General features: G+C 37.1%; 2 protein-coding genes across 3 annotated transcripts; both read right to left on the bottom strand.

The window, feature by feature from the left end:
- Positions 1 to 1,426: 1,426 nt before the first annotated feature.
- On the bottom strand, positions 1,427 to 21,314 carry LOC306765869 (uncharacterized protein). Its single transcript, XM_079253388.1, has 12 exons — positions 21,213 to 21,314; positions 20,353 to 20,425; positions 20,183 to 20,254; positions 17,846 to 20,017; positions 16,744 to 17,485; positions 16,145 to 16,592; positions 8,343 to 11,852; positions 3,726 to 3,845; positions 3,489 to 3,642; positions 3,288 to 3,393; positions 2,712 to 2,893; positions 1,427 to 1,947 (listed from the first exon to the last, which is right to left on the bottom strand). Exons 4-12 carry the CDS (start codon positions 19,986 to 19,988, stop codon positions 1,850 to 1,852), a joined length of 7,503 nt encoding a protein of 2,500 aa, XP_079109514.1. The 5' UTR covers positions 19,989 to 20,017; positions 20,183 to 20,254; positions 20,353 to 20,425; positions 21,213 to 21,314; the 3' UTR covers positions 1,427 to 1,849.
- Positions 21,073 to 27,376, bottom strand: LOC306765980 (protein TASOR-like). Of its 2 annotated transcripts, XM_079253531.1 has the most exons (10): positions 27,002 to 27,376; positions 26,562 to 26,707; positions 26,219 to 26,314; positions 26,056 to 26,128; positions 24,574 to 24,665; positions 24,344 to 24,481; positions 24,009 to 24,142; positions 23,858 to 23,874; positions 21,619 to 21,718; positions 21,073 to 21,518 (listed from the first exon to the last, which is right to left on the bottom strand). In XM_079253531.1, exons 1-10 carry the CDS (start codon positions 27,033 to 27,035, stop codon positions 21,320 to 21,322), a joined length of 1,029 nt encoding a protein of 342 aa, XP_079109657.1. In that variant the 5' UTR covers positions 27,036 to 27,376; the 3' UTR covers positions 21,073 to 21,319. The 2 variants fall into 2 exon arrangements, with proteins under 2 accessions (XP_079109657.1, XP_079109658.1); XM_079253532.1 differs by having other exon boundaries at positions 21,404 to 21,718.

Raw genomic sequence — 27,376 nt, 5'->3', positions numbered from 1 at the left:
CAGCAATGATTATGGGATTTCTGATATGTACATTGAAAAGTAATCTCAAGGATGAGGTGATTAATTTTTTTTATTACTTCATTGTAACTTCAGAGATAAAATATTTGCATCAGGTAGCCTAAAATTCTCATTTCAAATTATTTCCCAAGGTTGCCCCCTATCAAAGCCTGTTGTTTTTACTTTAAAAATATTTAACCTATGTTCACCACCTGGTCACTTTATTTGGCACATCCTGCCTACCAGGTTAGACCCAGTTTTGGCTTCAGAAATTTAATTCTTCATGGCATGTATGTAACAAAGAGTTTGGTCATCATTATGAGAATCTTGGGTTCCACCACACCCTAAAGATGGTCTATTTGAGATTTGGCAGTTTGTAAGACATTGAACTTGTGATTTTAAATAAACCAATTTGGTAAGGTGATACCTGAAGTCACCTCTGTTTAAATAATTATTTTTTTTGTTTAGTCTTCTGCAGTTTAGCATAGAGTACTTACTTGACACCGCTCTTAAACCATGTTTTCTTTGAGTAAAATGTGTACATTACTCTTCTAAAGAGGGTGACCTTAAAACCCAAAACAGGAACTAAGATATGCATCTGGTCCTTCAGTCGACCCATTTATTGTTTGTTGAAGCCTCATCAGAAATTGTCACCATGGGGACATGGGTGTACAAAATGAATTCCTATGGAAAATTGTTAAAAAGAAAAGGTACATGCCCCGCTTCTCGCCCAGAGACTGCTGGGATAGGCTCCAGCTCTGTGACCCTTAATTGGACTCAGTGATACGGAAAATGAATTAATGAAAAGGTACGTGCATACAAGATGACACCAACTGGACTGGAAATCAAGGTTTAATGGAGTGATGAATACTCCCAAAACCCATGACCTAATACTGAAGCAGTGTAAGACCATCTTAACACAGCAAATACACAACCCTAACCCTGCATATTGTAAGAGCAGCTTCAGAAGGTCCTGCAAGAAACCCAGATTTCAATTTCATAAATAATATTTATGGAAACCATAGGTTTATCTAAGAAGGTTCAAGTTGTTTTGAATAAAATGAGCTGAACCAAATATGCGATTTAAAACAAATTAGAACAGGATGACCTATTAATCTCATATTTAAACTCTATTCTTTTCAGTGGAATATACTGTATTTTAAAAAATGAGTGGTGATATAAGACTGCTGGGCCATTGTACTTTAATAATTAAGCATTTCTTTACTCATTCTTCTGACAAACAGCAAAGTACAAGTGGTCAAGACCATGGAGACCTTCATTAAGCATTGAAGACGGTTACAAACAACAAAATCTTTATTTTTCAGTTACTTTGTTTATATCAAAACTTGAGATATTTTACATTTACAAAGAGTTCTGCTTGAAATAGTTAATAATCTGTACAGGAACATCTTTTAATATGTAACACACTGATAGAAAACAGCCGAACTTAGCTTTGTTTACTCACTGCAAAAAGTCAGAATTATCAGAACAAATATAACATAACATCAAAAATTACTTTTAAATAGTTTTTTTTTCAATATAATTTACAATAAAAAATACAATACAGTATAAAATGTGTTTGAACAGCACAGCTGCCAGTATTGGTGATATTTTCTTTATCCATTAACTGAATTATAACTAGGTCTACAAATGAGAATAAACCAAATGTTTGTCAAATTATGAAACTGATAATTATTGCATCATTCATAACTCAACTTTCAAATTTGCTGTCAAAAAGCAGCACATGTAGCATGTTTTAAATAACAATTACTGGTGACTGTTTTCCCGTTTAGTCTTTGGCTGTTTCTTGCGTGAATTTTCAAACGTGAGTCAGCCTACTTGAACCTTTTGGTCACACTGTAAAGGTTGCACTTGAAGACTTTGTCAGAAAAGTGTTCAAAGTCATTGTCAAAACCCCACTCTTCTCAAAGGCACTGTCTGTTGTGGCATCTGTAAAAAGAAGACAAACACTTTAATCTTTGTACATCCTTGACAGGCTTATTTAGACACAATCCAGTAATGTAGGAATTCATGTTTTCATTGTCATTTCTATAGCACTACATTTGCCTGGCACAAAAATGTGGCTACAACAACCCTTTTTACAATTTCAAAGACTGTGATCATTCAGTGACATTTATTATCCAATTCAGCTTTATCCTTTGCCTTTCAGTTTGTCCTAAAAATTGGTCAGCCCAATGTCAAACTCGGCAAAACAATCTTTTGTGTCTTATCTCTAGCAATCAAACCTTTATTAATTCTTTAAACCATAAGTTTACTACAGCATTACCAACATTTCTCATGGGTTTTGTTTCACACTGTCATAACATGCAATTGTTGCACATCCAGCACCTTTAGAATGCAACTATTTCGTTCCATTCCCAAAGGCGCTGCACTGGATAGAAATGACTTCTGTTATAACATCTTATAACATCCATGTTCAATGAGAGATGGCTGTGTGTTGAAAAATCACAGTAGAATAACATTTAATAAAGTACTTGCAGTTGTCTATGAATTGCAATTACAGTTGTATTACTCTCCTTTGATTGGATGGTTTGGGGTTTACCTCTAACTCAAGGTTAGAGCAGGACTCATAAAAGATTAACACAATATTACAGGTGTTTAGTAAACTTTATGGATTATACCAGCACTGTAATGGTACATGGTGAATATCGGCATTACCACAGATAATATGGATTTGAATATTTGTGTCTTACCAGTTATAAAAACTGTATAACGAGATGAGATATTCTGGACTTGCAGGCGGAGCAAACATGTGAGGTAATCAGGTTGAGCTTTTGACATCAGGTCACACTCATGGTATGGCAATACTTCCAGTATTCCAGCATCTTGGCCCCAGTACAGGAAGTTTTTCTTCTCATTTGCCTCTGCATTCAACCTGGATTTTGGAAGCGCAAACATAATGGTCAGATTGGTAAAAAAAGAGTACAATCAATTAATATTAAATATAACTGCAAAAATATTTAAGGATGTTCAAGTCAGTGTAGTCCATCACAGAAGATTAGAAATTATAGTACACTGCTAAACTATAGTATTACTACTATACATGCAAAACATGCTGCTTAACTTTTGGAGGGGCCAAGTATTAAGCATCCAACTTTCTAATTGGTGGCCGACCTCTTTTGCACCTTCAAAATACCTTTAAAATATTTCTAATAATAATGACAATAAACTTGGATTCAATGAAAATGAAATAGTCATGTAACTGTTCTGAACTTCCAGTTCGAAAAATTAGTGACATTTCCAAATATTTTTTCAGAATTGATATCTACCTTGCATTTTCTTTCAGGCGGCGGCTGTCTCTGTAGTGTAGCATCCATCTCCACTTACCCATTTTACTTAGCTCTCTCAAGATTTCAGATATTTTTTTCATATTGCCTGTACATTTGTACAAAGTTGAGACGATAACTTAAATTAGGATTACTTACAAGACAATATCTTTAAAATGGTGGCATTTAGACAACTAAACATACAAAGGCTGAGAGGCTCCAGAATGGTTCTGTCAAACATTATATATCCACCCCGGGTGAAAAGTTCCTGATGAGTGAGGTTCACAACATCATCTGGTTCATCAATTCCAGCAAACTGCACACCTGGGGACATCTTCAGCTTGAGCAAGTGAGGTACCTGAATATCAGAGAGCCCATTCGTTAAATCATTACTATCTTCTTTCAAAATCTTGTCATTGGTTATCCTAACTAATCTATTACCTTGCATATGTGCTCTTCAATGTCTTCATTTCTAAGAATGATGAGTAGTGAAGAACTGTGGTCGTCAATGAAGAATTCAGATGACTGTACAGCAGTATGGCCCTCTGCTTCTAAATGTGTCTTGAAAAAAAAAAAAAGAAGAGAATTAACCCAACCTTTTAAAAACATTTACCATCAGTACATCATTTAGCATTAACATATTGTCTTATTTGAAACTACAAATATACAGTTATTAAAAGACATGGTCATCTTTCATAAGACAACAATATGTAGTGAGACGTTGCATGAAATAGGCCTTATGTGAAATTGGATCACTCTTTGTAAGAAAAGATTTGACTATTGGTTAATACAGTTTTTGCACCACACTCAATTCATCGGCATAATTCACATAGAACTTAATAAGAATGATTACCAATATGAAGGAAAAAAGCAAGAATAAAATAAAACAAATTGTTAACAGTACACAATGTAGTCAAAGAGTGCAAAAAGCAAGAAATTAACAGGAAGGTTTCTCAGATTAGTTTTGAGCCTTGCCTTGCCTATGTCCAACACAAAAACTGGTAGCTGATTCCACAAAACTAAAGGCCTAATTCCTGAAAACTAAAGGCCCTGCCTCCCTTTCTGGTCAATAAAATTCTACAGAACACAAAAAAAGGCCAGCCTTCTTTGGTTGTGGTTGATTCGGTAAAGTTAAGTTGGTAATATAAGATAGGGCTAAACCCTCAGGGGCTTTGTAGAGATTTATACTGGAGGGAGGCCAAAACTGGATAAATATGATTAAACTTGGCTATGTCCGTTAGTTAATTACATCTTCATGTAACTCACTTGGCTAATTAACAGGTACTTTAGAACAAACAAATCTTACTGAATGTTCAGAGATACTGAACTACAAGGGTTGGGGGGGTTAAGGACATTGCTTAGAAGCCCATAGTAATTTACATGTTTCCATCCCGGGGACTTTCACCTATGTCCCCAAGCCCACCTCTGTAACCAGTAGGCTACCACTACCTTCTAATAATGATAATGATGATAGGACAATCATAATTATTTTCAACATCATAACCATGATCCCATATAAGAAGAAACAATACCATTAATGACTACAAGCTAGTTTTCGAATATCTGTGTTGAAATTTATCACATTTCATGAATAAATTTAGGGATACAAGCCTGCGGAGCAGTGGAGGGTTTTTTGTTTTCTTTTGTGTTATTCTTCTGCCTTCATTTTATTTTTCATAACAGCCTTATTATTTTTTCTAACATCATTATTATTTTTCTTAACATCCTAAACTGTATACATATGAACAATGACATTTACAAGTCTCGGAACAGCTGGCACAGCAGTAGAGACTGTGTATAAAAGATGGTCAGAGCCTCTGTGACGTCACCAATAGGTTTCTGAAGAGCTAAATTGAAGCTCATTGGGCAGTTCCCACCATCCCCATTTTGGTGGTGTCACCATAGACTGTATATAAAAAGATGGACGCAGCCTCCGTGACTTCACCCATAGGTTTCTGAAGAGCTGAATTGAAGCTTGGTGGGCGGTTCCTACCATCGCCATCTTGTCAGGGGTATGCGTGTCATCTCGCCCAGAAAATACAAATATGGTCAAAGAGGTAGAGCTGAGAGGGGGGCTGTGAGCGTCATGGTGGATGATTGACATCTAGCAAACTACGAGCTGCCTGTGGCTAAGAGCTTACTGAGCTAACTCGGAGATAACAGGAGCTAACCAGCTAATGGAAACATTTGCTCTGTTTTGGGGCCAGCCCTTAGAGGATGAGAGGGGAACTGCAGTTTTTTTTTTTTTTTATCTACTTCCTCATAGGCTTCACTTTTAACTGCTGCCGCTTGAGCGTCATGCATGCTGTCTCTCCCAGATAAAACAAAAATGCGCTAAGAGGTAGAGCTGAAACGGGGGCTGTGAGCATGGTGGTGAATGATTGACACCTATCTCACACTGACCTGCCTTTAGCTAAGAGTTAACCCCGAACTAATGGTAATTAACCGGCTAACAGAGGTAGGCATGCTAAAGCTAAATCACGCTGTTAACCCCGATTGTGCCGCAATTTCTTGCAGAGGTATATCGGGCACCTGCCAATCAAAATGACATGCCCCTAATTATGCAGAATTTCAAAATAAAGTTAGTTATTATTAGAAGAGTTGTAAAAAAAAAAATCCCTCCCCCCACAGTTGTCATGAAGGTAAACCTGACCTATTAAAATCTAAAATGGTTATTGTACCAGACTCTGAACATGTTTTTTTCTGCTGTGTAGTTGGCCTTTTTAACATGGGATTCTATGGGAATTTTTTATGTTTTGGAGCCAGCCCCTAGCAGATGAGAAGAATGAACTGAATTTTTTGACACTTCTGCAGAGGATTTATTCTAACCACCAAATCACACCTGTCAGCCACTTGGTAGTGCTATGGCAAAGGTCAGTCAGCCATTGTCGCAACGTCTGTTATGTTACATTCCCAGATTCCTTGGGTGATGCCCCATTTGTCTCTAATTGACTATTTTTGTCTTATGGAGACTGGGTCTATGTAAAAAAATATTCAAAACCTATTTATGTTAAACTGTCCGAGGGCATTGACATGGTTAAGAAAATTAGGCACAAAAAATTAAGACCCAACTTAAAAAAAACCCCATCTTTCAATATTTTAAAATTTAGTTCTTTTACAACATAACCCACATCTGGATACAATGTCAAAACAAGCAAAACAGTGGCTGCACGGTGACACAGTGGATAGCACTGTGGCCTCACAGCAAGAGAGTCACTGGTTCAATCCTTGGCTGGGGAGGGGTTTGGTCAGTGGCCCTTCTGTGTGGAGTCTGCATGTTCTTCCCGTGTATGCGTGGGTTCTCTCCGGGTACTCCAGCTTCCTCCCACCATCCAAAGACATGCGTGTTAGGTTAATTGGTTACTCTAAATTGCCCCTAGGAATGAGTGTGAGCGTGAGTGGTTGTTCATCTCTCTGTGTGGCCCTGCGATGAACTGGCGAGCTGTCCAAGGTGTACCCTGCCTGTCGCCCAAAAGCCAGCTGGGATAGGCTCCAGCTTCCCCGCGACCCTGAATTGGATTAAGCGGTTCCAAAAATGAATGAATGAAGCAAAATAGTTTTTGGCCTATAAATGACAATATAATGACATCAAATTTACAGATTGGGGGGGGGGGGGGGGGGGGGGGGGCTTGATGCTTAACATATGGCCACATGAAAAAAAGTTCAAATCGAAGGGGTGCTATAATGTTAGGTCTTTTGTATCTCAACAACTGGAAGGATATGCATCATACTTCACACACATTCTTCAAGTTACCCTGAGATTATGTCTAAAATGTAGCAATGACTAGAGAAAGCGGGCATAGTTTATGAGGAAAAGAAATTTGCGCTGCCTAAAAATTTGGAAACATCACTAAAAATGACCAGTTGGTCCTGCACCATATTTGGAAGATATATCCCCTGGATCACGCCAAACATTTGATTCACTGCAACATGCAGTCTTTAGAGATGCAACACCCTCTGCTTTTTTCAGACGTATGCAAATGAGCTCAACATATGTATCTTTTTACCAGATTAACCAAGCAGCACCAATCTTGCCACAATCATCCTCTGGATTGCCCTTGTATGAACTTCGATCAAGATTAATCAAAGCATCGGTGTGCTGGATTTTGTTCAAATTTAGTCAAAATACTTAATTTACCTCAAGATTTTTATTTCAGTTTAAAATCTAACAAAAAATCTCCAAACTATACACACATCCCAAATCATGTGTTGTTTCATGAATTTTACATAAACTTGATATTTTTTATATTTTAAATTTTGAGTTAAAAACTCTCTCAAAAGCAAAAAAACACTAATTTTTTATTTCTCTAATATCACATGAAGGCAGTTCAAAATCATTTCCAACATACCTGACACCATTTTGGTAATTCCAGATTTTTTGATCAGTGGTTTTGGATTATGAGTTTTTGAAAATTTCTCTGAAACTCCCAGACACACAGACACTCCCTTGTGTTTTCAGACTGAAAAGGACAGCTAGGTCCTCAGCATCCAACTTCAAGCTGCAATCTGAGCAGGAGATGGTCGCCTGGATTCTGTCACCAGACTGAATCCACAACACAGTAAAAAGTTAAAAGTACTGTAATATATTGTAGACTGGGGCAGCTGTTAGTTAAATTACTTAAAATGAATTTTTTAATTTTAGGTATGTTCAGTTATGGCCAGAGATATTTTCTATTTTTCTCTGTTTTGAATTGAAATTAAATGTATTTTTCCAGATATGGCTAAAACCTAAGTTTACAATATCAATATCTTTTGATTCAAATTTCATTCAGCCATCCACCAAAATCCAGTTAAATTAAACGAAATAAAAAGTTTTTTTCCTGGGGCAAATATTAATATACGTTTAAAATATAATTAATCAAGATTAATTAATTATGAAGCCTGTAATTAAGTTTGACCTTGGATTTCTAGCTGAAAATGTTAGCCAGGGAGGGAGCTGCAAGAAAGGATGACAGGTGTGTATATGCAAACCTGTAAAGTCAATTGTATGTAAGGTACTTCTTTTACATGACTGTACAACCAACACAATACTGCAAGTTTTCTGAAAAATTATCCTACCTTTGTTTCTTCAAAGAAGACATCATCTGACGTCACAAAAATGTAGAATCTGTACTTTGTTTTACAGGATTTCTTCACAACTGCATTCAGATTAGTCCGGAAGGTCTCATCCAGTTCTTTCTTCATTTGAACACAGAAGTCAAATGGGTTATTCGGTTCAGTGTTTGAGTGAAATCGATCGACTCTTGAGCCATTTTGTCTGTATGAGGCCTTTTTGACAGAACAGATATCAAGCATCTTTGCTTCATAAAGCTTAGCACATTCAGCAGTCACACCACAAATTCCAGGATGTTCCATTGGGTTTCCTGCATCTTCTGGATGTAACAATTTGTCTTCCTCGTTTTCATTTTCCAGATCTTTCCTATTGGACATGTCTACCTTTATTTTTTGCCCAACGAGTGAAGTGTCCAGTAGATCCAGAGAATCCTCCTGTTCCTCTAGGGAGGAGAAGTTGACAGTCATAGGACTGGTGCAAAATAACCTCAAATTATCATGAGTGATCTGCTGGCAGATGGGTCCTCTTGTACTCTTTTTCAAAAGGTTTTTCATTTGTTCTTCAAAGATAAGCGACTCTTGTTCTAGTGATGCTCGAGTGAGGTCGTCCTGTATGCACCTTTGAGAGAGCTGCTCCAGCAAAGTGCAAGATCCCTTTTGATTCCCATTAAAGACTGTACATATAAGTGAGCATTGAGGTCCAAGAGCATGCTCATCTTTACAAATGCCATCATCTTTAGGAAACATAAATGATTTGTCTGAGCACTCTTCCCAACTCATTTCTTCAGCTGTATGGTCATTTATCTCATTTAAATTGTTCTTCAAGGACGCTTTTTCTCCACTCTCAAATTCAGGGCAACTTTCAGCAAATTCAAAAGATTGCTTGGATGGAGATAATGACATAAATTTTGAAAAGTTCCTTTCCTTATATTGATGTGCAGGATCCAGAAGAGCAAATCTACTTCCATCAGAGTTTGATTTACTGCAACTAACATTCGATAACCAAGAGTTTTTAGAAAAAAGCTCACGGGTGTCTTGGTTATGATTTATAGGATCAGAATTTTCTTCTGAAATGTCTTTCATCTCCAAGCGTATGGGACTTGGTGTGGAGTGTTTGACTTCAACATCAGTCTTTTTACTTTGAGAATTAGTTTCAAAATCTACATCTCTAGATGCAGAAGTCAAAAGTGTCTGACTTTCATCATTCTTAGATGGTTTTACTGCCATGACAGGACGCTGACTGCATTGTCTGTATTCATTATGCAAAATTATTTGAGATTGTGATGTTTTATGCTCTTCTTGCAAACCCTGAGTAGAGGAAAGTGATCTGGAGAGATGACAATTTGTCCTTACAGAAGGTTCCAGTTCATCAGCACTTCCAAGATGGTGTGGGAGAATTGATGGGCTTGTATTCCTAAGTGGCATCTCTACATCAAGTACATTCGCCAATGTACAAGACGATGAAAGAATGTTATCTGACAGTTTGATGTGTTGATCTTGTGCCTGCACTAGCTTTTCATCATCAGTATTCTTGTTCATTAGGTCAACTGGAGTCTTTCTTGCCAAGCAAGTGGGGATGGACTTCCCACTGCGGTTTTGTTCAAGAGTCTTTTTCTTGATGTTTGTTTTAGTTTGACTGGGAATGTCCATGTGGTTTGTAATGGCAATGTACTTGCTGATACTTTCTAGCACTCTAAGAGTTCTTAGTTCAAGATCAGGATGAAGCCCACTGTTATTAGTGTCAACTGTAGAAGGTTGTACCTTTTGCTCAAAAGGCAGCTCATTCCTAACAGTCATTGAGCTTCTGCTAGGACATTTTTCAGCAATGTCCCCGCCCTTTTCACTACAACTAAAAGCAGGAGTGCTGTTGCTAGGTCTTGAATGTGACATATACTCAATTGGTCTTTCATCAATAGTTGGAGTAGGACACCTGCTGTCAAACACACTTTCAAGTATGATTTGTTCATGTGTTTCAATTTCATCAAGAAGTGGTATTTTGACAGAGGACTGTTCTGGTTCTTTACCACAAATGTGAGATTTACTACACATATCATTTGGTAGGACATTTACAGGGCTGGAAGTTTCACTGATAAATGGTATGACATCCTGGCCCTGGACAGCTTCCACGTCATCATGTGTTTGTACCACATGGACCCCAGAGGTGTCAATTCCAATAAACGGAATCACAACTCCACCGAAACTATTGTCCAACTCCCCATTCATTCCATCTTTTTTGAGATTGGTTTCTTTAGTAAACAAGTCAGCCTCACGATCGTTGATAACCTTAGACTTGGGTGAATGAGACTGGTGTGCAAGCAGTTGGTTTTCGGTTTCTTTGTCATAGGTTTTCTCTCTCTCACTTGACTTCGTTTCCTGACTTGCATTATTGATACTGTTTGGATCGGAACTAAAGTCTGATACTTGGTTTTCACATCCCAATTCAGCCCTGTATTTTGTTTGGGGAGAACACAAGCCTGTCTGAGAGCTATCAACAGAAGTTTTAGTCTCATCAGACTCAGATAATGCTGGCTTTTTAGTGAATAACCCATCTATTGGATAAATATTCTCTAAATTTTCATTGGATACAGAGTCATCAGAAACAAGCCATTTCTTTGATTGTGTATCAGGCATATTTAAAATTGGAGTTTGATCTTTAAGTGCATTGGGATCTGCCAACAAGTTTACACAGGCATCTTTTTTGGTGTTTTTTGGTAGTAGGAGTTCATCCATTTTAGCTTGATGACTGTACTCCAAATTGCAGTCTTTTTTTACAGGTTCATCGCACATCTTGGGCAATTGCTGCTCCCTCAAAACTTTAACAGCAAAAATGGAGCTCTCTTTCTTAACAGGCCTGCTTTCTTTCAAGTGATGATCTTCCAATTGTGTATCTTCACATGATGTACAATTCACATCTCTATTTAGATCTGTCTGATCTGGTGAAACAACTCGACATTCCTCCTGTGATAATTGCTTCTCATTTTCCACAAAGTTTCTGCTCCAGATAATACTGGATTCTTTGTCATCAGAATCTTCAGTCTGGACCACCTCTAAAGAAGGATTTACATGGTCTTCTAGAAATAGGTTGTTTTTCATTGCACAGTTTTTATGAGCTTCGGATTTTGGATCATAATGCTTGTCTGAAATGACCATGTCATTTTCCTCTGTGCTGAAATCAACCTCTTTTTCTGTCAGACAGTTAGACGGATCTATTCCATCTTTTAGCCAAAGACCCTTCTCTGTAGAGTCTGAATGATCTGTGTCATCTCTTATTAGATTGACATCTTTGTTGAACCCATCTTGCACTGGTCGATTATCTAACACTTCATCAGCTTCTGGCCCAAGAGGTGTACTTTGCATCTGTTCTTGTAGAGGAATGAATGTCTTGTCATTCTTAAAAGATGGAGCACCAGTGTGCTCTGAGCAAACAGGTGTTTCAAGAGGATCATTCTCCATACTTTCATGGACATCTTTCTCCTCAATGAGCGTCTCAGAGGAATCCTCAGTCTTCTTTTCACACTGGAAAAAAATTAAATGCTATTAAACATTTTAAACATTTATTTCACAATACGGATTTCATAAAATAATTCGGGAAAAATGAAAAAAGAAAAGTGAATAATGCAAATTTCAAATTACTTATTTGTTTATAACGTTAATATATTAGGCTATAAATGTTTTGATTCTTACAAGGTCAAATACGGATGGGGGGCTAGTTTTCAATCCTACTAATACATCAAGTTGTTTTCAAGACATGCAAATGCATATGCAAAAAAAAAAAAAAATCACCCCAACTGGCCATTAATTTTTTCCATATTTACATTTTTGATGTATATAAAAAAACGGCCAATGAAACCTTTTTGCATGTCATAAAATATGCCATTGCATATCTAACAGTACAGATATGAAAACTATTATTGGTATGTGCAACGTCACCTCTGGTACTAATCTATTTCAAGGAGGGATCAGCAACTCTGAATCCCTGAATCAAATATTCTGCTGCATTAAACATCTAAAACCTGAAGGACACCAGTCCTTGAGGGCTGCAGTTTTGAGCTTAAGTCTTGAGGAAAAGGCTATATAGTACCAACTACATTGCATCTCAAAATTTGAATACAGGTCAGATCATTGTTTAAAATTCTGATAGTTTTGTAGTAATGACAAACTCAAAAACATTCAGTTAAAAATTAACTTCAGTGATTCTTGATCTCAGTGAGATGAGGCATCCATGAATTAGTCGGAAATTATGAGTACAAACAGAGAGCATCAAAACATCTATATCTCAAAATACACCAACCTACCAAGTATGATCAATGTGTGAAAAGGTGCAGACCTTTTCACATGGACAAGACAACTGACTTGCTTACAAAATCATTACTTGCATTACTGCATATTAAAATTATAAACCAATCTAGATAATCCTCCAACTACTGTTGCGCAGTTGTACAATCATTTGAATCAATGTAGTTAAGCTTGTCTGCAGGGTCCTAAAAAAAGAGCACCAAACAACAAAATGTTTAAAACAAATTTAGCATCTTTACAATGAAGGCCACCACCTCCACAACGGCTGTTTTGTTATTACAGATGTAATTAGAATGTAATTCGTTTCGGAACCTATAGAACTTAGTTGCTAGTAATGTTGTCAGAAAAAAATTATTCTCAGTTAAGAATCAATACGAAAAAAATTGTATGAACTTAAATATTTATTAGCACTGTCATTGATACTTGAACGCTAATTTTGCATCTGCTGATTCACAGAAAAAAACAGTTGCCCCTTATCTATTTTAGTGTTAATGTCCTTTTGTACTATTTTTTTAGTTGTGGTATGTGGTGTTTCAACTTTGTCTACCCCATAATATCGAAAATAGTATCAAGTATTGGACACTATTCTTAATTTTTGTATTGAGTCTTACATTTTAAAATTGTGATTATTTGATTGGCAAAAACAGTTTGGTTGCTGTTGCAATGCCAAAGTTACCAATGATTTCCAAGGATTGAACCAGTTTCTCTGCCAACAACCTTTTGCAGTTAGTTGGGAGAGGATAGGGGCACCCTGGATTGTACATACCAGCTGCCAAACAGATATTGACTTGTTTCAGTCTGTCTGCAGCTGGATGCCCATTACTTGCCTGCTTTTAGCCAAAATGCGTAAATTCATGACCAAATTACTGTGTGCTCAATCAACTGCAATCCAAATGGCAATCACTTGCAAATTTCACTGCCAGGTTGCTAATCTCTTGCCCACTTGTTGGCTATGTTTACATGGAATCAAATATACTGATTGCAATTAGTTTAAAAGCTCTATCAGAATGAAAATGATCAATGTATACACCTTAATGAAAAGTGTCAAACTAAAAAGATTTTCATTTGGTTTCACGGGGGCATAATATCCCTTAACCAAACAGATTATGGTATCATGTAAACACTGAATCATGAAGTTGTCAGGTTGCGATCTTATAGTGCATCCTCTGACTTGATGTAAAAATACAACAGGTATTGTTTCCTCACTTGGGCGGCGTACAAAAAGCCTGGTTTTTAACTGAAACCAACTCAAACTCTGTCTCTATGCCTTACTCTCTTTGTTGTTTGTAGTAGGAATGCATTAGTATCAGTGCTTTAAGTGGGCCGGTAAGCAGCGGTACGCAGTACCAGCCCTTTTAAATTCTATACCTTTGCATACAGGGACTTTTATTTTTACAGCGTATAGTGCATACTGGGACTATTTTTTTTTTATACAGTGTATAGTGCACACCGGGGCAATTTTTTTTACAGCGTATAATGCATACAAGGACTTTTACCGGCTTTCTTCAGCAATCAGTATACCCTCCTACGACTTTACCACATACTGCAACTTATATTTGTTGATTTAAAAAAAGTCGCCTCAAAATGTATTGTTAAGACCGGTTTGGACGCACAATGCTTGCTGTAGCCCACAATGTCACACCGCACTTCACGTTCACTCCCTTCTGTATTTACATTGAAGTGGACGTGCTTTAAATGAAAGTAAAGGCGGAGAAAAAAAAAAAAACTATGGCGGCTGTAATTTTAGCCTGGCTCCAAAAGGGCTTGAGGACACGAACTGGAATGGAGTTAAGTAGTACTACTGTCATCACTCAACAGTCATTTACTACACCAGACAATGAAGGTCAGATGCTGCAAACTAAGTGCATGGCTGGTCAGTATTTTGAGTTTATGAAGATTATTTCTAGATTAAATATAGGATAATATTGCTAAGTGGCATGGACCAGGCCTAATGTTGTGAAAAACATATTTCACAGAGGAAAAGTGTAATAGTAATACACTGTTAAATTAGTCTGGTAATAAGCTAAATAAGGCTATATGTATAATTTTTTTTTTGGTTTTTAACCCTTTCATTCACATTGGCCCTGTAGTGGGCACCTATTTATAAGCCTTTTTTCTGAATATTCATGAATGAGGATGGTATTTTTGTAAATAAACCACTTCAGTGGATGTTAGTGAGTCACCCAATACGTTTCCACTCACCGGAGTATGAATAAATATATGATACAACTGGAGGTAATGTAATTATGCAACTTTGCCTTAATGATAAATAGGAAAAGAAAATGATACAGCTATATTTTATAGAAGATTTACATAAGTTAATCATATTAATTTATTCATTTTCCTAACTGCTTAATCTGATTAAGGGTCACGGGGAAACTGGAGCCTATCCCAGCAGGCTTTGGGCAAAAGGCAGGGTACACCCTGGACAGCTTGCCAGTCCATCGTAAGGCATTATGACTATATGTTATGACTATTTTGTAGAGTACATTAAAATAAATAATAAAAAATACTAAATATCACTAGTTACCAAAAAAGTATCATTGCATATTTGTAGAGGTAAAATAATGTATTTAGAAAAATGTTGCATTGTTGTTTTTTTTTGTTTTTTTAATTAATTCATGCATGAAAGGGTTGATGAACCTTTAGTTTATGTATTTACTTTTCAGTGCTATTGTTATTGTTCATGCAATGAGGCTTGAAATTCAAAGTGCCATGAAGGCTCAAAGTGTCTCCATGGCACTTTGAATTTGGCAAATGTGGATTTGATTTAGAACTTGCCGAGTTTGTTTTTTGTCATTTCTGTGCAATAAAACTATTGATCTATAGATCAATTTATAGATCTACATGTAAGTATCAGCCATGTTTTTATCCCATATTTGCATAACAAACTGACAGCAAGTCATGAAGGGAGTACCACCACTTATTTTGTTCCCCTTAAAGCACTGATTAGTATCAAGCTGTTGTTTGAAAATACAGCACAAACCACAACTGCGCTGATCAGTTTATAGGCCTTTCCATCTTTGATAAATCTTGAAATGTAAACATCTTTCTTTGCATGTAAGACAGAACCCTTCTGCTTAAATGTTAGCACATGCACACACCAGATTGGAATAGCTTAGTTTCCTAGTAAAAAGCTGCCCTAAAATTTTAAATTAGGATGATTTTAAACCAAATGTGGTAAATGTCTACATGTAAACATGGGTACTGTCAATCGAATTTGCAATTCCATCTCCTACCCAACATTTTTGGATTGCAAGAGCTACTGACTGCTCTCAAGTCCAGTAGACTTAGGCTGCTTGGATAAGAAAACATTTTAGAAGAAAGCGGCACACAGTCCCTTTCAACTTGGAACTTTGAAAACTTAAAAGTAAAACTAAAAATTGGAAACCAAAAAATCCTTAATTATGGTCATAATATCACTATGTACCAGTCAAAAATAGCTAATTAGCTTTATTAAATAAAAAACTAAACATAATAGGGGGAAAACAGTAGTAACAGCAAAACCACACCTGAAATGTGCTTGCCTCCTGTTGTTCTGTTGGTGTCTTTAGAGCCTCTAACGTTTCAATGTGTTCCGTTGGTCCACTGGATACAGAAGACTCTTTTCTGTTGACTTGAAGCTCTGATGTAGGAGGCTCTGAACATGAGTTTTTCAGTGACAAGTCCAAAATCTCAGGTTCTGGTTCCATTTTTGGGTCATCTTTTCCACTGAGGTCCAAAGCTTTTGAAACCAAAGAGACTGAAGTATTTGTTTTGTCCCTGAGCTCTGAGATAGCTAGGCCCAATTCCATTCCATTGGCCATTTGCAAAGAATCACTTCCCTCTGAACACGGATGCATGAAACTTGAGTCAACTTGAAAGAACCTGGCTGTTGAGCGGCTATAAAACAAGCCTATCCACATATGGAAGATGAGTTGTACTTCTTCGCTACTGTCGCGAATGGAAAAATCCCACGGGCTATTGAAGATATCAAATATACAAAATCATTTAGTGAGGATCATGTAATCTGAATACAGTACCAATTTTATTACAACATTTTAATCAAATTCAGATATTATGTATCAAACAGTTAAGAATTGTGGTACGAATGAGTGCAAAATATACATACCCATGCAAAGCTCGGATGACAACTTTGTCCTTTGGGTCACTTGTGAACTTGCTGTCCAAATTAAAGTCATAGTTTTCTTTCCATTGTTTTGTGACTTGGATTGATCCATTGTTCATAGCAAAGGAACGAGAGTGTTTGAACTTTCGCCTGTGCCTGTGAAGGTAGTCTGAAGTCCTTGTGTGTTCATTTATGTCTTCATGAATAACGGAAGGATGTAGTGTTTTAATTCCATCCTCATACATTATCTGGTGATCGTGCAGCAGTCTGGTGGAACCGCTTAATGGTAGTACCTGGAAGGGTGTACCTGGCAAATCCAACAGCAGAGAGGAAGATGGGGGCAGTGAGTATGCATGTTCTTTAGACACCAAACCAACCAAATCAGTGTTTCCCACAAATGGGCTTGGTGATGGTGACTCGAGAGGCGGAATGGATCTAGCAGCAGGCTGTCTAAGCAGAGCATGAAGAACTGACTCTTGTTCAGCACTGGTAAGACCCTTTGTTAGGTCACACTTCTTCAAACTTGTCTCAGGTTTTCTCTCAAGAGCAGGTTTTGGTTGAGGAGGAACCTGGTCATTACTGACACTGAGTGCCAAGTCAGCAAGTAAGTTCAAAGCATCTGTAGATGAGCAAGCAGTTTTCATTTTTTCCTTAAAAGTCTTGCTGACAGAATTACCCCTAATACAGGCATTGTTTTTGCCTTTTTCACTGGCATAACAAGCTGGAGTTTGAAAATGCAACCACCCTGTGAAGACAAAACAGAGAAGAAAAAAAGAGAAATAGCATGAAGACAAAAGTAGCACACTGAAAGCACATGAAATATACCATTGTACTACCATTAGAAAATGTATCACCAACATGTAAAGCAAAGAATTGTTTCAAAGTTGGATGCATATGGGTAAAATAGCAGAAAATTAAAAGCAAGCAAAAGCCAATAGCAAATTAGGGGCTGGTAAAGACTAAGCAAAGAGCAGAGGAAGGATGCTGACAATTGCAGGAGTAAGAAATCAAGGGAAGGATTAGTTGGGTTAAATATCATGCACAACATTATGAATACCATGACATTAATGTAATTCAAATATAATAATTTTGAAATATGACTTACATTTCTTTTTCATGTTTTCTGCAGAGATGCCTTGATGCTTTTTCAGAGTCTTAATCCTACCGCCTTTTGGAAAAATGGATGGAGGCTTTTGCATTATCCGATGTTGCTTTTCCAGAAAGGGGGACTCCTCTGTCTCTAAAGATTTCTTTTGCTGTACATCCTGGTCCTCATTTTTATTAATCTCATCTGGATTGTTTTTAGGGGTCAGGCCTAAGGCATGTGCAAAAATGGGGTCGACTGATGGAGTCTTTGAAACCTCGAGACCAAACTTAGTGGTTTGAATGGTTCCACTATTACACATTAGATCCTCAATGTCACAGTCCACTTTGGCCTTCTTGTGACAGACCTCACTATCTTGGCTGGTATTTTCAGTCTCTTCCATTGTTACAAGGATATCTGGTTTTCTCTTTCGTCTGGAAAGAACTGACTTTAGTCTATTCAGAAGATATTCACCTTTTGTTTTGTGCTTTACTGGACAAAAAATTTCAATTTGTCTTTCCAGAACTGCTGGTGGTGAATGTACTTCGTTGTCATCATCCTGTGAAGAAGCATTATTATTCTTCAGAATCAAAGGTACTGAACCTTCAGTATGTTCCGATTGTCTTTTAGTGCTCTCATCTGAATCAGCAGGAAGCACACAATGAATATTATTCCCACAATCTATTGGGTTTGTGACCTCAGTTCCATCATTGGCCACCTCTGAAGTAGTCCTTGACTCTTCCTCTTTTTCGATTGAAACAGGATCATTAGTAGGGGCATCACTCAACATTTTAGCAAGACCCTGATCAACTTTTAAATGCTGGAGTTTAGTCTTTAAAGACTTAACCTGCTCAGCAGTATCTATTGATCCATAAGGAGCCAAAATTCTTCCACAATTGCTGATAACTGGCTTGAGATCCCAGCGTTCAGTTTTCCTTTTCAGCGGAAGATCCATTAAAACAGTGTTTTCCAACATCTGCTGTCTGAGATCCAATACTTTCACCTCAGCTGAAGCAACAATTGCAGATTTGACTTTTTTGCTTTTTGATGATAGTTTTCCAAATCTGCGCTTCCGCCTCTGAACTTTCCTCCAATTCCTTTCTGGAGAATTACTCAAATGAGTTTGATCCAATTCCTCAGCATGATCTTCTGTGGTGCTGTTAAAATCGACAACCTCCACTGGTGTTAACACTGACTGTAAACTGTGAGGCTCAGCACGTGGTTTAGGAGCCTTTTTCTGTGCTTTGGAACGTCCTCTGCGTCGTTTCCTCTTTTTTGTTCCTGTGACATTGGTGGACATAGAGGAATCCAGAACCTTTTTCATAGTGTCAGTCTCATCACTAAGCGATTTCAAATCGGCCGTTTGCAATTTTGTTCTGATTCCAAAACCCGAAAACTTAAGGTCATTGTCTTTTGGTGTTGACACAGTACTGGCAACACATACTTTTTCCGTGACAGTTTGCTCTGCTGAGGTGATGCTAACAATAAGTTCTGTGGGAAGATCCTCAGAAGTAGAAGGAGTAAGGCAAGTTTCTGCGCCTGCATTGTCACTTTTGTTCAATTCAGTGGGATCAATGCATTTGTCATTGTCTTTGGTAAAACCTGTAACTTGCAAAATGTCCTGCACCACATTGTGGGATGTATCTAATAAGTCACCTTGAGGTTCAACGCTTGAGATATCAATGTCCACAGATGTCTCAACATTAACTGGAGACTGCTGGTGGCATAACTGGTTTTCTAGCTCCATGCTAAAGGGACAGGTTGGTACCTCCTCAGGTGAGGACAGACAGATATACACATCATCATCAAGGTCTTCTCGCCTCTCCTCTTGTCCAGCAATCAGGATTTCTGAAACCTTGGATAATAGAAGTTGAAAAGAGGCTGGTTTGCTCAAGTATGATTTCAAACTCTGCCATCCCTTGTTGGTCCACTCAGGGAGTGAATAGAGATGTTTGTGAGCATCTGCTATATCATACTGATCTGGAAAAATGCTGACTTCCCGTGAGGGACTTATTGCCAGTCCTGGGTTTATCAATGTGGCATATCGCTGCATATGCTGTGCTACCACATCACATAATCCTTCACTTGAGTCCACAGGCATTTTCTCAATTTCAGCCTCTACATAGCTCAGCACAGGTAGAACCTGGAGGATTTCAAATGGCATGTCTGATTTTTTCTTTCCAAATTTTGTGTCTGTGACAAAAGAAAGAAAAAAAAATTGTTTAAAAACCAAACTAGTTAGTTCTTAGTTAGACTCAACTTAGAACTAGCTCTTGCACCAGCTGTGGATCCACAAATAAATGTGATTTGAGAAATATCAAGCACATATATCCACAGTAAAACAGACGCTAAACTCACCTCCCCTTACAACCCGAGAGTCAGGAAACACAAAAATGCCTCGTAGAGCTTCAGCTGCAGTGGAAGTAGCATCTGAAAAATATATATGGCTGACATGAATTTGTCTATTCGAACAACAAAAAAGTCGTAATGCAACAATTAATCAAGTGTTATATATTTCTATATCTTACCATCATATGTGAGGAAGTGAGAAGGGTGCAACAGGATAAGAAATCCGCTATCATTCAGAGGAATAACGAGAGCCTGCGCAAAAATAAGCAATATCTTTCTAATATTGGTTGTTGAGTAAAACTAAAACACTTGAAAAGCAACAAGAAATATTTCCATTATCTGACTAATTAAACCTCATTTATGCTCCCTTTATACATGTGAACAGCTATGTTGGCATGATTGTCATGCTGTCTGCATGTGAACTATACTGCATACCCCCACAATTTTAAGCTGCTACATTCGTCATTTCCATTTATGCATCTGTAAGGTCTGAAAACATACTGGTATAGGCACGTAAAGGAAGCAGCAGACAAAAGGCTTTGTCTATAGATGGATTTAACATAGAACATAAATAAGGCTCAAGTTAACTGACAAAAATATGGAATGTCAAGTTTAATAATCATTCAAATAGGCACCATGTAACATGACTAAAAACTATATTCCTGACTTGTTTGCTAGTACAGTGATATTATGCACATTTCTGGAGCCGTTGCTACTCAGCAGTGTCCTGATGCTGAGAAACATCACTCTGCAACTTTTTCTATCTGGACACCACATGATGTTGCATAAGAACTTTGCTTTACGCATTGCATCACACCTTAGCAAGAGTATATCAACAGATAAGCCGTTTTGAATGTGTGCAATGGTTGATTCAGCAAAGAAATGCAAAAGACATTAGGAAAGAGATGAAAAGAAAGAGAAAGGGACAGAAAAAAAGATCAAACAGTAGTCACAAGACTGTCTTTCACAGCTCCGAGTACATGTAAGATGCAATGGAAAGTCCGTTATGTAATTAATAATTTAAGACATACGAACTCACAAGATCTCTTTCCTTGATCTTCCACAAAAGTTGTGCAAATGAACTGGCTTCTTCCAGTTCAGAAGGCACAAACTCACGCAGGCTGCAGTAAAAGCCATGATGACAGACTATAAGATGGCAACAAAAGAAAATAAATTAAAAACGATTTTGTGGGAAAATCTTTTTTCCCCTACAGACTTTCTCTTTAAATAGCTTAAAAAAAAAACCAAACCCTCATCAGAGTGGGAGGTTTCAAAAACAGCTCTTGGCAACAGCCGGCGCACATCTGACATCGAAATGATTTTGTCAACATTCACCACAGGTGGCCTTAAAAACAAGAAGGATAAATGATAAAAGATTAAGGTAAAGGTAAACTTTTCTAAATCAAGCAAAAATTAAAGTATTTCAGTGTGAATGCTGAACATACAACTTTGTAGGGACAAAGGCTCCCACAGCTGGCTTCAGCTCAACAATGTAGTTCTGCCCATCAATCTGAAGCTGACCCTTCCAAGGCAAGTATTGGCAAACTGAAATAAAATGACCAAAGCAACAATTATACACATTTTTTTCACATAAAAGACTTTTTTTAAATGGTTATATCTTTCATATTGAATTAATTACATATATAAACGATGTGTTAAGCTGAGAGATCATTTTGCAGTTCGTATGAATGTTTGTCTTGATATAATGGTGACACTAAGGTCAAAAGTGTTTAATTTTATTCAGTTGTATGTGTTTCTTAGTTGTTCTATGCTAATCTTCATGGTTCAAACTAAAGCTTCAATTACAACATTATTTAATATCCAAATCAATGCTGAGATGGTAACCTGGTCATTTTCTTATCAAATATGCATCACCACTTGTAGTGCATTAAAGAGCCTAATAAAAAAAAGACTGCAACACAACTTAAATCTTATTGTCATTAATAATCATAAATTATACCAGGACATGTAAAAGTTGCATGTCCCACAGGTGAACTGACAGTTGGATAGGGTTGTGAAGAGAGCAATAGAGTCTTTGTCCAGCTGCAGTTGTAATCAAAGTGGTTGGTTTAAAAATTACACATTGTAAAACTCGGCCAGTGCCAACATTCAGAACAATTTGGCCTTTAGCTGAAAGCAGATAACAGTTGCTGTAGAATTTTATTTCCCATCTAAGGACAGTGAAATTGTGAAATATGCTTATTAAATAACAGAACTAAATAATAACTACTAAACTATGTAAGTTCATTTATTACTCAATGAACTTTTAATATAAAGACTCCATAAAGGGAACAAAGGCTTCGAAAAGACTATAGCTTGTTAAACCATTATCAACTGGATGATTTCAGTGCAAACAAAAAACCTTTTTGAAGTAAACAATATGAAATGTAATATTTCTAGTTGGTTTCTTGACTAAATTGTGACACACCAGTACGATGGCACTGACCATTGCCATTGGTTGCTGTTGTCCTCCGCATCAATGGGCCGACTGCAGTATAACTAAATGTTGGCCGATATGAATGTTACGCCGGTATGTCTACATATCCAAACTTATGACAATCAGCTATTGCCTTATACCTGTTTTCACAGATAACTGTGCAAGCAAAATGTAGCATAAAAGAAAATAAATCATTCAGATCCTGGAACAATTTAAAAACAAATGACAATCATTTCCCAAAAGGTTGAGTGCCAGATATCACAAATCTACAACCACCGGTGGATGCAGCCCAGGTGGTAGAGTCATCAACATCCAGTTAAAGGATTGATAAGTTTCCCAGCCCCTCCATGAAGAAATGCATCCTTGGGGCAAGTTATTAAACTACATTAAGGCTCTATTTGTGTGTAATTAGAAAGGAAAAGAAATAATGAGGACATAATCTATCTTGCAACTCTGACCAGTATGCTGATTCACGATAATTTTGGGTTACCTATTGAAGGTGTTGTATGTTGAAATGTTGTAACAGCAGATAAATTAGCAAAGCCCCCAAATGGTTTTTACAATAGGCCTTTTGGAAAGTTGCTCCAGAGGCCCTTTGCACCTTGAAATATTGGGCATTGAACCAAGCTGGTCCTGATAGCATTCAAGATCTTTCATAGTAAACTCCAACAACATTGCTGAGTGTTTGTACATACTGAATAGGAAACTTGTACATTTTTAGAAGTTTGATCAAAGACATCGCCTTTCTCGTGAGTAGGAACCATTGGAGTATTGTTGCAAATGATTAAATAAGTTAACTTATAGATGCTGAATAAAGACCCTTTTTTACAAATTTGCTCCGCCTTAAAGAAATTTGTGTAACCCAGTGTTGTTCTTCCTCATACTTCCCACATGTCAGAGGAAGCCCAGCCCTGCACTGATGTGTCCTTTCACACATAAAAGCCAGCGAATGAGTGATGACAGCACTGGGGTCACAATGCAGAGCTCTGCAAACAATTTCTTGCGTAAGCACACGCGATTACTTAGCTACCGTTTCTAATATTCTTTCCAGCTCAGAGGTGAATGGGCAGAATATCAATTTCGACCTTGCCTTTACATCTCTGCATCTTCTCAAATTAAAAAAAAGTACAACAAAGATGCATCAGTCTTGGCTTGAAAAAGAATGTGACACAAAAAAATCTTCAAACTGATTATTTGAGTGTTTGTGAAGAATATCTTCAGTTTCTGTGATTAGTTGAATTACTTACCAAGTTTTTTCACCTCACTGAAAGGAGAAATTGGGATAATTATTATGACCAGATATTCTCATTTTTGAATGATATTTTGCATTAGAAACAATAACACAGTGTACAATCAAAATGTTCAAGGCTTGCACGAGTTACTTAATGAGAAGGATACCTTCTCTTTTCTGTAACAGGAAGTGTTTCTTTGGTGTCTGTATATGAAAATGATACAACAGCAACTGGACAGGCAGCACTAGGACACCAAGCTGTTCCACTGGTTCCATCATCTAGCAACTCATATATGTAATACTGAAAGACAAAAAACATGGACTGAAGCTGGTTGGCATCTGTTTAGATTTCACTCTCAATATACATTAAGGTACTTAACTCCATTACGTGAAGAAAAATGGACAAAAATGGTATCATTTCCTTTGATAGATAACTTCTTGGTGAGCATTTAGTAGGGATGTTTTACATAATTATCTTAAACCCTGCAATAACAAATCTTACCTGGGTTCTATCAAAAGCAAGAAACGAGCTGGTTTTAGCAGATACTGAAGACAACTGTTCAGACACATGACAGTCAAAGCCCACAGTGGGCTCAGTGTAGTTCTGGGTGTAGTTCTCTACAACCTTGTGTACTTTACCCTGTTAGCAAAAAAAAAAAGGACTGTTTACTTTTTGTCATACCAGCAGCACAGATTCTTTATATAAAATATCACAGTTGTATTTTTTAGTACCTTTGTCAGCCTGATAATGACAATGTATCCAGATTTTCCATGATACCAACGATTTAGATCCAAACAGTCAGAGTACATGGAAATGTAAACACCTTTAAGAAGAGAATAAAAAGATCTTTCACCTTTTGTACATTTTCAGAATAATGTATATGTCATCAGGAAATTATATATTATATATGTATTCATTAAGGGTTCATAAAAAAAAAGTTTGACTCAAAGTGTAGATCCAGATAAAAGTGACAAATCTGCACTAGAGCAGGATGACCACACCCTGAAGGATCACTGGTGGGAAAAGACACACCTTGTTTCATGTGACAATGATCCGGTTGGTGCAAGTTGACAGGAGCTCAAAACAATGTTAGACACTGCATGATACTAATATTTATCTTTAATGCTTTTGTTATTATAAAGACATAAAAACTAGTTTGCACATGGTGAACAGGGCAGAAAAATCAGTAAGAGACTATACATAAAAGTAAAGCTGTTCAGCGAATAAGTGTCAGTACTTGTTGGGCTGATTGGTGTAGTTGTTACTATGTCAAAGCTGTACAGAATATATATACTGAAAGATGGTGATCTTAGTAAAAAAAAGTCAGCATTCTGTCACTAATGAAAAAGAGGAATTCAGAAATCTGGCTGTGTTGACCAAAAAGGAGTGTCTCAAAGCAGGTCTAACAGGTTTAGATGCCTTGCCACCAGTGAAAAAACAAAACGGAAAAAAAAAAAAAAAAAAAAGGAATCATTCTTAGAACTGACTCAATTGTTATGAAGAGATAAAATAAAAAAGAAAACAAAAACTTTCACAGCTAAACAGGTGGACAGGAACTCGGATAGATCGAAAAAGTTTCAGTGGATGGGAAGTAAAAGAGAGGATGTTTCAGAGCAGCACTGCTACATTCGATATATGTGACACAGAGAAGCGCTTGTTTTCATGTGCTGCTTCAATGGCCTTTTTCCCCCCTTTTGTTTGCTGAAAATTGGCATCGTTAAAAAGGCACGACTGAGCACTGATCACTTCCACATCTATTACAGCATGGAAAACAAATATATAATCTCACATTTCACTTTGAAAATTATGCAGAAGAAAAAAAGTACAGGATGCTATCCAAAAGCAGGAAGAAAAAAAACAAACCTTCTGCATTCAAAACACTTAATTTAGCTCCCTACATGCTGCAAACTGAAGTTTCTGTTTCACAACACATATCTTCTACTTTCATTTATATACACTGACAGAGCTTTTATATTTGGTTTCACTTTCAAAGGCACTGGAGTATCAGAGACTGCAGACGATTCTTGGCTTTATCTTCACTACATAAATTGCTTGGCTTTCTTTTTTTTTTTAAATCCAAAAATCAAGTAAGTATATTTAGACTGCATTATTGATTCAATACATATCTAAGTTATGTTTTGGCAAATGCTAAAATGACTTTGACTTGAAAATGTATTAGACAGCAAGAAGGGGAAGGAAGGGTTGTTATTTACCCTTCGAAGGATCTCCCAACGTTGTGCATGTGCTGTTTCCAGTTACCACACCAGTTTCTCCAAGGGCATTAGCCTATGCAGGAAATAAAAACAACATCAGAAAGAGGAGAATCTCTGATTGAAAGTTTATTATTTAAAGTATGTCTGTATCTTAAATCTGTACCTTATTGCTATCATCAAACAGCAAAAATCCATATGACTCCTTGAGATCATTCTCTGAATATCCTGCATTTTTCTTTTTCGCTCGAAAAGCGTTATACTAACACAAAATTAAAATAAAAAGATAAGTTTAGAAGAGCATATGGACATAAAAAGGATAAAACGTGTGAATAAAAGCTGGACATATCACTCAAGATCATATTTCATGTCAGAGAAAAAGCACAGTCACTTCACTGATAAGACATTAACTGCTTTGAGTTTAATTATACTATTTAGTTGTATTTTTAAGTATTATAACACTTTAGTGTACATAAAAAGAGGGGGATACAGAAAAAGTCTGTGCTGACCTTTTCTTCCAGTTCAGGGTTCTTTACCAAAACTGCAGATTCGTATCTGAAAAACTGCTTGGATTCCTCATACAAGTACGCATTCTGAAGTGGAGCCAAAATGCTGTGAAACACGTCCAAAGAATCTGACACGGGTATTAAAAAGCCTAAAACGTGGATAAAAGAAAACATGGACATGAAAAGAAGTTGGAGGAGAAGGGAAAAAGTATGGCACTGGAAAATTACAGCAAACGGCAATGTGGATTTTAACCAGGAAAAAAGTCACCGTGGTATTTCACAATCCTGGAAATACGACACCTTAACGCTCCATTTAGGCTTAGTCACATAATAACACAGAAATTATATAACAGATATAGGTGTAAATATAGGAGAATTTATGTTTTATACTTTCATGTTAACATGGAGAAAGTCACGAGAGGGGAAAAAAAAAAGCTCCTCACCTTTATTCGAGGCACCACCACTTCCACTTTCCATTGCTTATGAAATACGTCCTTGTCTCTTCGCTTGTCCCTGAATGCAGTTTTTTCTGGTTTTGAACATTACAGTGAGATTATAAAACCCCATGAATCCAGTCTCCAGAAAAGCTTTGAAAGTCACTTGGTTTGTCGCCGCAGTTTCAACAGACATATTAATGCGACGACCAGGAAGTTGCAAAATACCCTACAGCCCAGACACGAAGAAGCTAAAATAATCTCACAAATACACTTTTATAGCTTCCCAAACGATGCCCCCATCTAACTATTAAAGTCCTTTGCTCTCTCGCATAAATCCTCGCGTGGACTATCGACGTGTGCTGAGTCCGTTTCGAAATAGAA

Source organism: Telmatherina bonti (genome assembly GCF_933228915.1).
Source record: "Telmatherina bonti genome assembly, chromosome: 2".
Lineage (NCBI taxonomy): Eukaryota > Metazoa > Chordata > Actinopteri > Atheriniformes > Telmatherinidae > Telmatherina > Telmatherina bonti.
This window is presented reverse-complemented; position numbering and strand designations above follow the sequence as displayed.